Source organism: Macrotis lagotis, chromosome 4 (genome assembly GCF_037893015.1).
Source record: "Macrotis lagotis isolate mMagLag1 chromosome 4, bilby.v1.9.chrom.fasta, whole genome shotgun sequence".
Classification (NCBI taxonomy): Eukaryota; Metazoa; Chordata; class Mammalia; order Peramelemorphia; family Peramelidae; genus Macrotis; species Macrotis lagotis.
This window is the reverse complement of record NC_133661.1, coordinates 167,103,937-167,116,613: the sequence shown is the minus strand read 5'-3', so window position 1 is coordinate 167,116,613 and position 12,677 is coordinate 167,103,937. Positions and strand designations below refer to the sequence as shown.

General features: G+C 34.0%; 1 protein-coding gene across 1 annotated transcript in view; it reads left to right on the top strand.

The window, feature by feature from the left end:
- Positions 1-12,677, top strand: part of TEX9 (testis expressed 9) — a 67,051-nt gene that overhangs the window by 30,001 nt on the left and 24,373 nt on the right. The window contains exons 7-9 of the mRNA XM_074234608.1: positions 3,321-3,496; positions 9,252-9,334; positions 9,800-9,973. Of these exons, the coding sequence (XP_074090709.1) occupies positions 3,321-3,496; positions 9,252-9,334; positions 9,800-9,973 (433 nt within the window). The remainder of the gene's footprint in view (positions 1-3,320; positions 3,497-9,251; positions 9,335-9,799; positions 9,974-12,677) is intronic.

Sequence of the window (12,677 nt, the reverse complement as noted above, 5' to 3'; positions counted from 1 at the left end):
GGAAGGTGCATTTCTTCATTTCTTCTCTAGTCCAAGCTTAATCATTATAATTATGCAGCATTTAGTTTCCTTTTTTTGTTCTTTCATTTATATTAATATAATCATTGTTTTTAGTGTTTTCCTAGTTCAGGCTGAATTATTCATATTCTCATGACTCTAAATTCTTCATGTTTATTGTGCAATATAATATTCTATTGGGTACCACTATTTATTTAGCTGTTCTATAATTTATGGGTAGCTACTTTGTGTTTTCAATTATTTACTAATGCAAAAAGGTAGTTTATGAGTATTTTGGTGTATATGGACTGTAGTTACTGTATTTGACTTTTTTGCAGTCTGTCACTGACATGATAACTCTTCCCCTTCCAAGATCTTCAAATTTGAAATTCATGAAATTCATGTCCTCATTGACACCTCTAGGCTCTCTCATCCCTCCCTGTTCTCCTAATTCACCATTCCTTTTCTTGTCTCCCTTTCCTCATAGTCTTGATATTATAACTGTTTTTTGTTTGTCCTATGTTCTGAAAGAAGATCATGATATCAGGGAGTTGGTGCTTTGACATACAAGTGAGTTGGATTTAGGTACTATGCAAAGTCACGAGTCTCACTTTTTTCCTTCAGAGCTGAGTCCAGTGGCCAGATATAGATCAGTATGACTGGAGATGACCTTGAATGTGGTGAGAGACCTTGGCTTTTTAAAGCTATGTCTTTCCCAGGTCACAGTTTGACTGTGCTATTGGCCCATTCAGTCATTAAGGTTAGGTAAGAGAGATATGAGACCACAAGACAAGAAGGACCACTTCCAAAAAATGAAGAAAGAAAAGAAATTGTTGGGAGGGTAAGACCCAAAGGATATCTCAGTGATTAAGCCCCACATCTCAGTGATGAAGGAAGGTGAGAAAGAAGAGGTAGCAAGGAACTTCTATTTCATAGTCCAAAAAAAAAAAAAGGAAGAAACCTTTATGGTTTCTGACCAAAACAGAAATAATTACTGTTCACTTTCAACCAATCAGGGTCCAAACGACTTAGCCATGGTCATCCAGGCAGTAAGTAGTAGAAACCAGATCCAAACTCTAGGATTAAACTTTTATTGATGATTTCACTTCAGCCTTATCTCTTCCTCTCTCCTTTATCCCTCACATTTAATCAGGGGTTCAAGCCTTATACAGTCTGCCTGCATGAGAGCAAGTGCCCTTGATCAGTTATTATCCTCAGGTCCTCAAGGTTTGACCCAGGACTTAGCTCACAGCCAAAGTTTACTGTGTGTTTGTTGAATTGAATTGGTGTTGTTTTTAAACATGTCTAATAAACAAAATTTATTTCAGCTTATGTCCCCTACGTCTTTACCCTTTCTCTAGTGTTGTAGTCTTAAGGGAATGAGGAGGCTTGTTTCAAGTAGCCTGTTTCAAAAAGCTTTTTGTTCCCAAGGATTTATTAAATTCATATTTCTAATCTGATCTCACTAATTCTTGAAAATTGAAAATCCATTCTCTTTTGTCATTTTTGTGGAATATAATCAAAGATATTTTGGTTTCCTTTAGCTAAATTTTAGAAGTGTAGTGGATAGGGGAGTGAGGAAAAGGGGGGAAAACAAGAGAAAGAAGGTAAGAGCCAACTTGTTTCATTTTTTTAAAAACCAGATTGGAGGATCATTAAAGCAAAAGATAATTAAGTAGCATAGTAAATAAATGTCAAGGACAACTAACCCAAAGTACCAAGAAGAATGCTTTTCCACTGATTTCCCATTCTTATAGGAGAACTTAACTTCCTTGCATTTGCTTCCTTGATACCAGGGCTTCTCCTTTGCTCATTGCTTGCCCGTGCATGCACATGTGTTCGTGTGTGCATGTGTGTGTGTGTGTGTGTGTGTGTGTTTGTGTGTAGGGTGAGAACGGGAGGGTGACATGGGAAGGGAACCTCTTTCTCCGTCTGCGAACCACAGGAACCCTCAGCTGCGCTTTTTTTCTCTGCCTTCCAAGCCATCTGTTGGTGTTTCAGCTGATCTCTCTTCTAAGTCTGCCACACCTGCTGTTCTCTGTTGAATTTAAGCTTTTAGTTATTCATCTCAGGTCTTTGAACTCATCTTTTTTTTTTTTTGGACTCAAATCCAAGCCAGCCTGAGGAGCCCTTAAGGCTTCTATATTTTTATTTCTTTTCTCTATTTCCTCAACTGTTCTTAACAGATATTGTCTATTTTTTTGAGTTCGAGTGAAAAAAATGGCTTTCCACTCCCAATTCTGCCCATGTCCCATGCAAATCACCATTTGAACTTCACCTGGCAAGCTTGAAGAAGCCAGGAAGGGTTAGTGACATTTGTCCAGTTTTCTTGCCAGTTTCTGCTAGGAACAAAAGGAAACAAAGCATTCAGTATTCTTCTGTCCTTCATGAACTGCAAAGATCCTTGTCAGTTTCCTTTTTTGAATTAAAGATTTATTTCCTTGCAAAAAACCTAAAAAAAAAGACCAAAAAAAAAAAAAGATTTATTTCCTCAAAGAATTCTAAAGGCTTTATGTGTATATAAAAATTTAGGTTTTTTGAATTTACTTTATAATTAAAAACATTAATGATTTATCTAAAAGTATTAAAAAATTGGTATATTGTTTTAGATAGATGGTACAGAGCGTTGGGCAAGGGTAATGGAGACAGGAACTAGGTTTAAGTGCTACTTTTGATGGTTGTTTATTTGTGTGACCTTGGGCAAATAATTTAATTTCTCTTGGCCTCAGTTTCCTCAACTGTAAAATAAGTGTTAAATTAGAAAGGTAATGAAATATCTTCAGGCCCATGAATTTTGAATCTATGATTATCTTTCTTCATTGAAAAATTCCTGAGTTTTCAGGTAAAAATCAGTTTTTTAGATATAATTCTTTAGTTTGAGTTCTAATTGTATATGAATTTTTAACTGGAATAAAAAAGCCTCACCAACCCCCCCCCCCCAACAGCATTTCAGGATTAAATGAATTAAGTACTAGGTATTCTCCAATAGTTCTTTAAAAGATCCTTTGGCACAGCTTAACAAATGGAGTTATTTGGTTCTGTAAAATATGGTACAGGCAATGTAAGGAGTCAAGTAAGATGAAAATTCAGGGGCTAAATTTGATACATGAATTCAAGACTTTCTGCTTCTGGTTTAGATGCTTACCTCTAAAGAAGCAGAGGAGGAATATATAGCTTACTAAGAACCAAAACCACTAATAAGGCATTTTATTATCATACATCACTTTATATGAAAGTATTCCTAGAATAATCATATTGTCTATTTTGAGTTTGTAGTTTTTTTAACCTTTTATATCATGCATCTTTTATGCTTTATATTTTAGTGTAAAACTGAAACATATTATTATGCAAACTGCCAGTGATGTTGCTCTCCCAGAGGACTTCAAAGACTTTTCACTTAAAAGCACAATTAATAAAATTGAAGGAAAATTAGAAGATGATTTACCTGAGGACATAGATGATGATATTTTCCCTGGTCTCAGTGAAGACATTGGAACAGGTAGCTTCATATATACATATATATATGCATTTTTATGTCACAACTATTACTTTGAATAAATCTTTGAGAAAAATCAATTTTCCTGAATTTAAAAATGTGCTAGTTATATATATAGTACTTGATATTTCATAGATATTTATTAATTGATGCTTCTTGTAAGATGTTAAAGTGAAATAAAATGGTTAAAATACTCATATTTAAAGTAACCAAAAATATTTTTATCCTCTGATTTTTTTCTCATTGTATTTGTACTGACTATATGCTTTTTCTTCATCTTATATAAGACACCTAAATTGAGACTATTGGCATATTATTATTGGGTTATGTAATGACTTAAATTTCTAAAGTCATCTTTTACTATTTGTAAGCTTTATTCATCTTGGTGAACCATTAAGAGCAAATATTAACTTTAATTTGGAAATAATATTGATCACTCTGAGAACTAATCTGCAGAGTTTGCTTAAAGTTAACTCAAACTAAAATGCTTTCACTTTGTATTCACTTCATTTTTTAAATTAAAGTTTTTTCAATTATCCAAGCATTTACATTTTCTTCCTCCTATCTCTCCCTACCACTGGAAAAAAAAGTAAAATCTTATAACAGTTATATATAATCATGCAAAACAAATCCACATACTAACCATGTCCAAAAATGTGTTTCATGCTGCATATTTATCCATCTCTCTTAAGTGTTATGTTCGCTGGAATCAGTCAATAATTTCATCAATCAGAGTTCTTTTAAGTCTTTGAAAATTATTGTTGGGCAGAGAGGTAGCACAGTGGATAGAGCACTAGCCCTGGAGTCATGAGGACCTGAGTTCAAATGCGGCCTCAGATACTTACAAAACAAAAACAAGAAAATTATTGTTTTTTAGCAATGTTATTGATAACTGGGTGAGATAATTCCTTTTTCAACTTTTTGGGGGTTTTTTTTGCAAGATAATGGGTTAAGTGACTTGCCCAAGGTCACACAACTAGGCAATTATTAAGTGTCTCAGACTGGATTTGAACTCAGGTCCTCCTAATTCCAGGACCAATGCTCTATCCACTGTGCCACCTAGCTGCCTGCCTTTTTTAACTTTTTAAAATTTTTATTTAGTACTTTATTTTTTCCCCAGTTATATGGAAATATAATTTTTAATATTATTATTATTAACATATATTCTAAGGCAACTAGGTGGATGTAGATAGAACACTGATCCTGGAGTCAGGGGACCTGAGTTCAAATGCAGCTTCAGATACTTAATAATTACCTAGGTGTGTGATCTTGGGCAAGTCACTTAACCTCATTTCCTTGCAAAAAAAACGAAAAAAAAAATTTTTTAAGTTTTTTTTTTTTTTTTTTGCAAGGCAATGCGGTTAAGTGGCTTGCCCAAGGCCACACAGCTAGGTAATTATTAAGTGTCTGAGACCAGATTTGAACTCAGGTATCCCTGACTCCAGGGCAGGTTTTTTTTTAACTTTGTAAAAATTTTATTTAGTACTTTATTTTTTCCTCAGTCATATGTATTTCCATATTTTTTTAATTATAAAGATTTTATGTTGAGTTTTACAATTTTTCCCCTAATCTTACTTCCCTCCCCCCACCTCCCACAGAAGGCAATTTGCTGGTCTTTACATTGTTTCCATGTTATACATTGATCCAAATTGAGTGTGATGAGAGAGAAATCATATCCTTAAGGAAGAAATATAAATTATAAGAGATAGCAAGATCAGAAAATTAGATAATCAGTATTTTTTTTTCTAAATTTAAAGTAATAGTCCTTGGTCTTTGTTCAGACTCCACAGTTGTTTCTCTAGATACAGATGGTATTCTCCATTGCAGATAGTCCCAAATTGTCCCTGATTGTTGCACTGATGGAATGAGTGAGTCCATCAAGGTTGATCATCACCCCCATGTTGCTGTTAGAGTATACAGTGTTTTTCTGGTTCTGTTCTTCTCACTCAGCACCAGTTTATGCAAATCCTTCCAGACTTCCCTGAAATCCCATCCCTGCTGGTTTCTAATAGAACAACAATGTTCCATGACATACATATACCACAGTTTGCTAAGCCATTCCCCAATTGAAGGACATTTACTTGATTTCCAATTTTTTGCCACCACAAACAGGGCTGCTAATGAATATTTTTGTACAAATGATATTTTTACCCTTTTTCATCATCTCTTCAGGGTATAGACCCAGTAGTGATATTGCTGGATCAAAGGGTATGCACATTTTTGTTGCCCTTTGGGTGGAGTTCCAAATTGCTCTCCAGAAAGGTTGGATGAGTTCACAGTTCCACCAACAATGTATTAGTGTCCCAGATTTCCCACATCCCTTCCAACATTGATCATCATCTTTTCTGTTCATATTGACCAGTCTGAGAGGTGTGAGGTGGTACCTCAGAGATACTTTAATTTGCATTTCTCTAATAAGTAATGATTTAGAGCAATTTATCATATGACTATGGTTTCCTTTGATCTCATTTGTAAATTGCCTTTGCATATCCTTTGACCATTTGTCAATTGGGGAATGGCTTTTTTTTTTAAATTTGACTCAGTTCTCTGTATATTTTAGAAATGAGTCCTTTGTCAGAAACATTAGTTGTAAAGATTGTTTCCCATTTTGCTACATTTCTTTTCATCTTGGTTACAGTGGTTTTATCTGTGCAGAAGCTTTTTAATTTAATGTAATCAAAATCATCTAGCTTGTTTTTAGTGATCTTCTCCATCTCTTCCTTAGTCCTAAACTGCTTCCTTTTCCATAGATCTGACAGGTAAACTACTCCTTGATCTTTTAGTTTGCTTATAATACTGTTTTTTTATGTCTAAATCCTGTATCCATTTGGATCTTATCTTGATAACAGGGTGTGAGGTGTTGGTCTAATCTAAGTTTCTTCTATACTAACTTCCAATTTTCCCAGCAGTTTTTATCAAAGAGAGAGTTTTTATCCCAATAGCTGGACTCTTTGGGTTTATCAAACAGCAGATTACTATAATAGTTTCCTGCTATTGTACCTGGTCTATTCCACTGGTCCTCCATTCTATTTCTTAGCCAATACCAGTTTTGATGACTGATGCTTTATAATATAATTTTAGATCAGGTAGGGCTAAGCCACCTTCTTTTGCACTTTTTTTCATTGAACCCTTGGAAATTCTTGACTTTTTATTTTTCCATATGAATTTACTTACCACTTTTTCTAACTCATTAAAGTAATTTTTTGGAATTTTGATTGGTAGGGTACTAAACAGGTACTTTAGTTTTGGTAGAATTGTCATTTTTTATTATGTTAGCTTGACCTGTCCATGAGCAGTTAATATTTGCCCAGTTATTTAAATCTGATTTAATTTGTGTGAGAAGTGTTTTGTAATTGTTTTCAAAAAGTTTCTGAGTCTGCCTTGGCATATAGACTCCCAGGAATTTTATATTGTCTAAGGTTACTTTGAATGGAATTTCTATTTCTAGCTCTTCCTGTGGTATCTTGCTAGTCATATATAGAAAAGTTGAAGATTTAGGAGGGTTTATATTATATCCTGCAACTTTGCTAAAATTGCTAATTGTTTACAGTAGTTTTTTGGATGATTTCTTGGGATTCTTTAGGTATACCATCATGTCATCTGCAAAGAGTGAGAGTTTTGTCTCTTCCTTCCCAATTCTAATTCCTTCAATTTCTTTTTCTTCTCTTTTTGCTGAAGCTAACAGGAAATACAATTTTTAACAGTGTTTTTAAAACATGGAGTTCCGGGGCAGGTAAATGGTGTAGTGGATAGAGCACCTGTCCTGGAATCAGAAGGACCTAAGTTCAAATCCAGCCTCAGACACTTACTAATTACCTAGCTGTGTGGCCTTGGGCAAGTCACTTAATCCCACTACCTTACAAAAAAAAAACAAAAAAGAAAAAAAACATGGAGTTCTAAATTCTCTTCCTTCCTCCCTCCCCAACCCACCTCATCCAGAAGGCAAACGATTCTATATCGTATATATATGTAGTTATGCAAAAACATTTCCTTAATAGTCATGTTGCAAAAGAAAACATAGGCCAAAAAAGAAAAATCCTTCAAGAAAAATAAAGAAAAAAAACGTACTTCAGTCTGTATTCAGACACCATCAGTTCTTTCCCCGGGAATGTTTAGCATTTTTCATCCTAACTCTTTCAGAATTGTTTTGGATCCTTGTACTGCTGAGATTAATGAAATCATTTACCTCTGATCATCTTACAATATTGCTGTTACTTTGTACAAAGCTCTGCAAGTCTTTCCATGTTTTTGTGAGATCATCCTGCTCATTATTTCTTAAAGCAAAGTGTATTCCATCATAATCATATAGACCTCAATTTGTTTAGCCATTCCTCAATTGATGGACTTCCCCTTAATTTCCAATTCTTTGCCACCAGAAAAGAGCCGCTATAATTATTTTTGTACATATAGATCCTTTTTGGTTGTTTATCTCTTGAGATACAGACCTAGTAGTGATATTGCTGGGTCAAAAGACATGCATGGTTTTATAGCCCTTTGGACATAGTTCCAAATTGCTCTATAGAATGGCTGAATCAGTTCACAATTTCACTGTGGGTGAAACTATTTCATTCTTTATTTATACAAGTTTTCCCATGTTTCTCTGAAATGAGCTTTTTTTTTTTTTCAGTTCTTATAGCTCAATTGTATTACATTGCACTTAGCATAATTTCTTTAGCCATTCATTAACTGATGAACATACCCTTAGTTTCCAGTTCTTTGTCATTACAAAAAGAGCTGGTGTAAATATTTTATTGATATCAGACTTAACTTTTTCTTTGACTCTTTCGGGTGTAGGCCTAGTAGTGGACTCATAAAGTCATTGGTAATGTACAATTATATAATTTTTGGTTATAGTTCCAAATTACTTTTCAGAAGTGCTGTATTGGAACAGCTATAGATTGGAACAGTTATAGATTGGACTATAACTTCACCAGTAGTATATCAGTGTGACTCTGTTTTCCTCAAATATTTTTCATTTGTCTTTTTTTTGTCAATTTTGTCAACTGGATGGGTCTGAGTTTAAATGTCAGAGTTACTTTGATGTGCATTCTTCTTAATTGTTAGTGATTTTTTGCATTTTTTTATGGATGCATCAATAGCTTGGTTTTTTTTTTCTTAGAAAATTACCTGTTTTTTGACCAATTATTATTTGGCAAATGACTCTTGTTCTTGTCATTTTTAATCTGTTTCCTAGATATCTTGGAAATAAGATTCTCATAAGAGAAACTTGCTGCAAATATTTTCACCCCATTTATTTATTTTTCTCTTTTTAATGAAAAAGTTAAAATAATTGTATTTAATTAAAACTGTTCATTTCCTCATCTGTGATCTTTATCTCTTATTTGGACATGAATTATTCTCCCATCCAGTGATCTGAAAATAATTTCTTCTGTGTTCCTCTAATTTGTTTAGGATATGATTTTTTGTATCTATGTCACATATCTATTTGAATCTTATTCTGGCACATAATGTGAAATACTGGTCTAAACCTAATTTCTACCAGTTTGCTGTCTAGTTAGACTCATGTTCTGAGGTCTTTGGGTTTATCAAACACAAAGCTGCTAGGTTTGTTTGTTTTGTAATGTTAGATGCTTAAAACACTCACTTTCAAAAGTGTGTAACTTGTAAATCTCAGAAGTTTGCTAAAAAATGAAAAAAATTTAAGCTAAGAAAAATGGATTGCTTAGTGAGAAAATAGATACATAGTAGGAAGTCTCAATGGTTTAAGAGTATTAAATATAATTATTTAAATTCACAGAGGCCCAGATCAGATTTCTAAAGGCAAAACTCCGTGTTATGCAGGAAGAATTGGATAATTTTGTACATGATTACAATAAAAAGGTAAAGATTTGTAGACTCTTAGAGTATCATCTGTAAGTAAATTGTTGTGTCCTTGTGTATAAAAATATACTTTCTCTATATATTTACCAAGCTTATTTTTGTTCATTTTCAATTCTTAAGCTATAATTAAATTTTTTTGGGGGGGTAATATTAGTTATACAAGGTTTGAAATTTTAAAATTGCATTAAATATCGAATATTATGCACATATTCCATTTTGAGATTTTTGAACATTATTTCATAGAAATAAAGCAATTTTCTAGTCTGGGATCTCAAATTGGAGTTATATGCTCATTATTTGAGTTGAATAAAATACTGGTTTTTAAATATAAATACTGATAGATTTCTATTCAAAAAACAGTTATAAACATCACAGAAATTCTTTTATTTAAATAGTATACTAAATCTATTTTGAAATCATGTATGTTTTTTTCACATAAATTAATATATAGTTATTTAACCATAGGAGGATGAAGTAAGAGATTTAAAAGCCTCTCTTAAAGATGTTAATGAAGATCGTGTTAGAATGGAGCGAACCATCAATATCCAACAGTCACAGATTGAAAAATATAAAACTCTTTCAGAGGAAGCAAACAAAAAATGTGATGGATTTCAGCAACAGTTGGCTGCAGTAGAAAAGGTAATAATTTTGCATCCTTTGCCTAAAGGCAAAGATAGCCTAAAATCATTAAATATTCATGCTTTTATAGACAGCAAATTTGTTGTACAATTATTTGTTCACTCAATACTTAGTATCCTTTGTCCATGAAGTAACAAGGGATAGGTTAAGAGATAGAAGGGCTGCTATGTTAGGTTGATAAATGAGAATGGGAAGTGTTAAAAATAGTTTTTTTTCTTTTAAAACTTTTAATATTAGCTTAAAAGTGATAAAGAATACCAGATGAAGCATATCACAAATTTAAGAAGTCCAACAGTTATATATCCTAGCATCTGAAGTTAATAGTAACCATATTCAGATCATATTTTATTAGGTGTCATATTACATTTTTATACTAACTTTTCTTTACAATTCCTACTTTTATATAATTAATTTTTACCTTGCTAGTAAAACTTAATAAGACAGCTTATATATCATTTAGAAAGTTCAGAAAAAAAAATTGACAATGCAAAGAATGTTATTAAATCTCTATTTCTCCCCTCAGGGCATTTTCACTGGCTGGGCTCCCCATCTCTGACCACTGGCTTCCTTTAAGTCCCAGCTAAAATTCATCTTCTATAGGAAGCTTTTCCACACCTCCTGATTCTTTTGCCTTTCCTCTGTCAATTATTAGCTAGTTTTCCTGTATGTAACTTGATTGTGCATATTTGTTTACTTGTTGTTTCCCTCATTAGACTGTAAGCTCTTGGAGGGCAAGGGACTGTCTTTTGCCTCTTTTTTTTTCTTTTTAGGTTTTTGCAAGGCAAATGGGGTTAAGTGGCTTGCCCAAGGCCACACAGTTAGGTAATTATTAAGTGTCTGAGACCAAATTTGAACCCAGGTACTCCTGACTCCAGGGCTGGTGCTTTATTTACTATGCCACCTAGCCACCCCCCTTTGCCTCTTTTTTGTATCCTCAGCACTTAGCATAGGACCTGGAAGAATAAATGCTTATTGACAGAGGCATCATGGGATAATGAATGAGGTGCTAGATTAGTCAAGAAGACCTGGATTCAAATCTTGCCTGACATTGACTTAACTCTGTCCCTTAGGTTCTTTGACAGAGTCTTTAAATTATAGAGAAGTTGTTGTCTGTATTAGTGATTTGTGATTTCCTACACTATTGAAATCATGTATCCTTAATAGGTTGACATTGTATTATAAACATACTTTGCTATCAAGTGCTAATTGTTCCCACCACTCTTGTACTTAAGCAGCTTCAAAACCTATCTCTTCCTTTCCTATTCCATTGCCATAAGTCTGTCCCAACTTTTATTATCTCTTACCTAGAAGTGTGATAGCCATCTAACTGGTCCCATTGCCTTCACGGAGCAAGATTAATATTCTTAAAGCAACGTCTTGTTGTCCATCAAATAAAAGTCTAAATGACTTGACATTCCAGGTGCACTGCAGGAAGGATCTTCTGACTGCACTCAGCCTTGTTACTCTTATCTCTTACTGGGCAAGCAATGTGATGTCATAAAAAAAAGTCCTGTATTTGGAGTCAGAAGATCTGGGTTCAGATATCACATTGAGCAAATCATTTCAGCTTTCTGAACTTCTTTTCTGTAAAGTAATTGAGGTTGAGGTCCTTCTCACTCTATCTTATTGCTCCTTTTACTTTTCCTCTAGTTGAACCAAAGCTTTGCCATTTCCAAACACTCATCCTGCCTTTTCTCCATTTCTGATGCCTGGAATGCTTCCTCCCCTAAAATTAATGCTACTTCCTCCATGTAGTTTTCTCTGATTCTGTTCTAGAAGTAATCATTTAGTACTTCTCATGCCCTTATCACAAGCTACTTTCTATTATATTTGTGTCTGTTTTATCTCTTCTGGTAAATTGCAAGTTGCCTTTGGGCAGGGCCTCTTTTATGTATTTTTGTCCCCTTGCCCCCTAAAAATCCTTCTCTGAGGGGCAGCTAGGTGACTCAGTGGATAGAGCACCAGCCCTGGAATCAGGAGGACCCGAGTTCAAATATGGCTTCAGACACTTAATAATTGCCTAGCTGCATGACTTTGGGCAACTCACTTTTAACCCCATTGCCATGAATGAATGAATGAATGAATGAATAAACAAACAAACAAATAAATAAATCCTTCTTGGATACCTCATAATAGTAGAAAGGCAAATCTGGATTCTCAAATTCTTTGGTAGAAGTGAAAGCTCTAGCAAGGTCTCATCAAATTGGAAAATGAAGTCAGGTGACAGAATGTATGCCTTTTGGTGGACGAGTTTACCTAAGTTTGCAGGATCACATTTTTGATCAAGAGCTGGAAGGGCCTATCCAACCCAGCATTCTCATTTTACAGACAAGAAAACTGAAGCCCAGAGAGTTTAAATAGGTTAAGACCCCAAGTGGCTGACCATCAGGTCAGAGGTCAAATTTAAATCCAGGACCTCTGGCTCTGGCATCAAGGCTCTTTCATCACATCTGCCACCTGTGATCACTTAGTGATAATTTTTTTTGCCGCAAGAAATCTTGAAGATTTCCTCTAAACCTATAGAGGGAATAATCATGTGGGTAAGATTATGTATAAAAGTATAAAACTAAGTTTATCCACCTTGGTGCACGGTGCCTAGTTCATATCGTAAACCTTACAAATGCAATTGAATGAATGAATGAAATATATGAATGAATGAATGAAATGATTTATTCTCTATGAAATTAGAGTATGAACCAATATT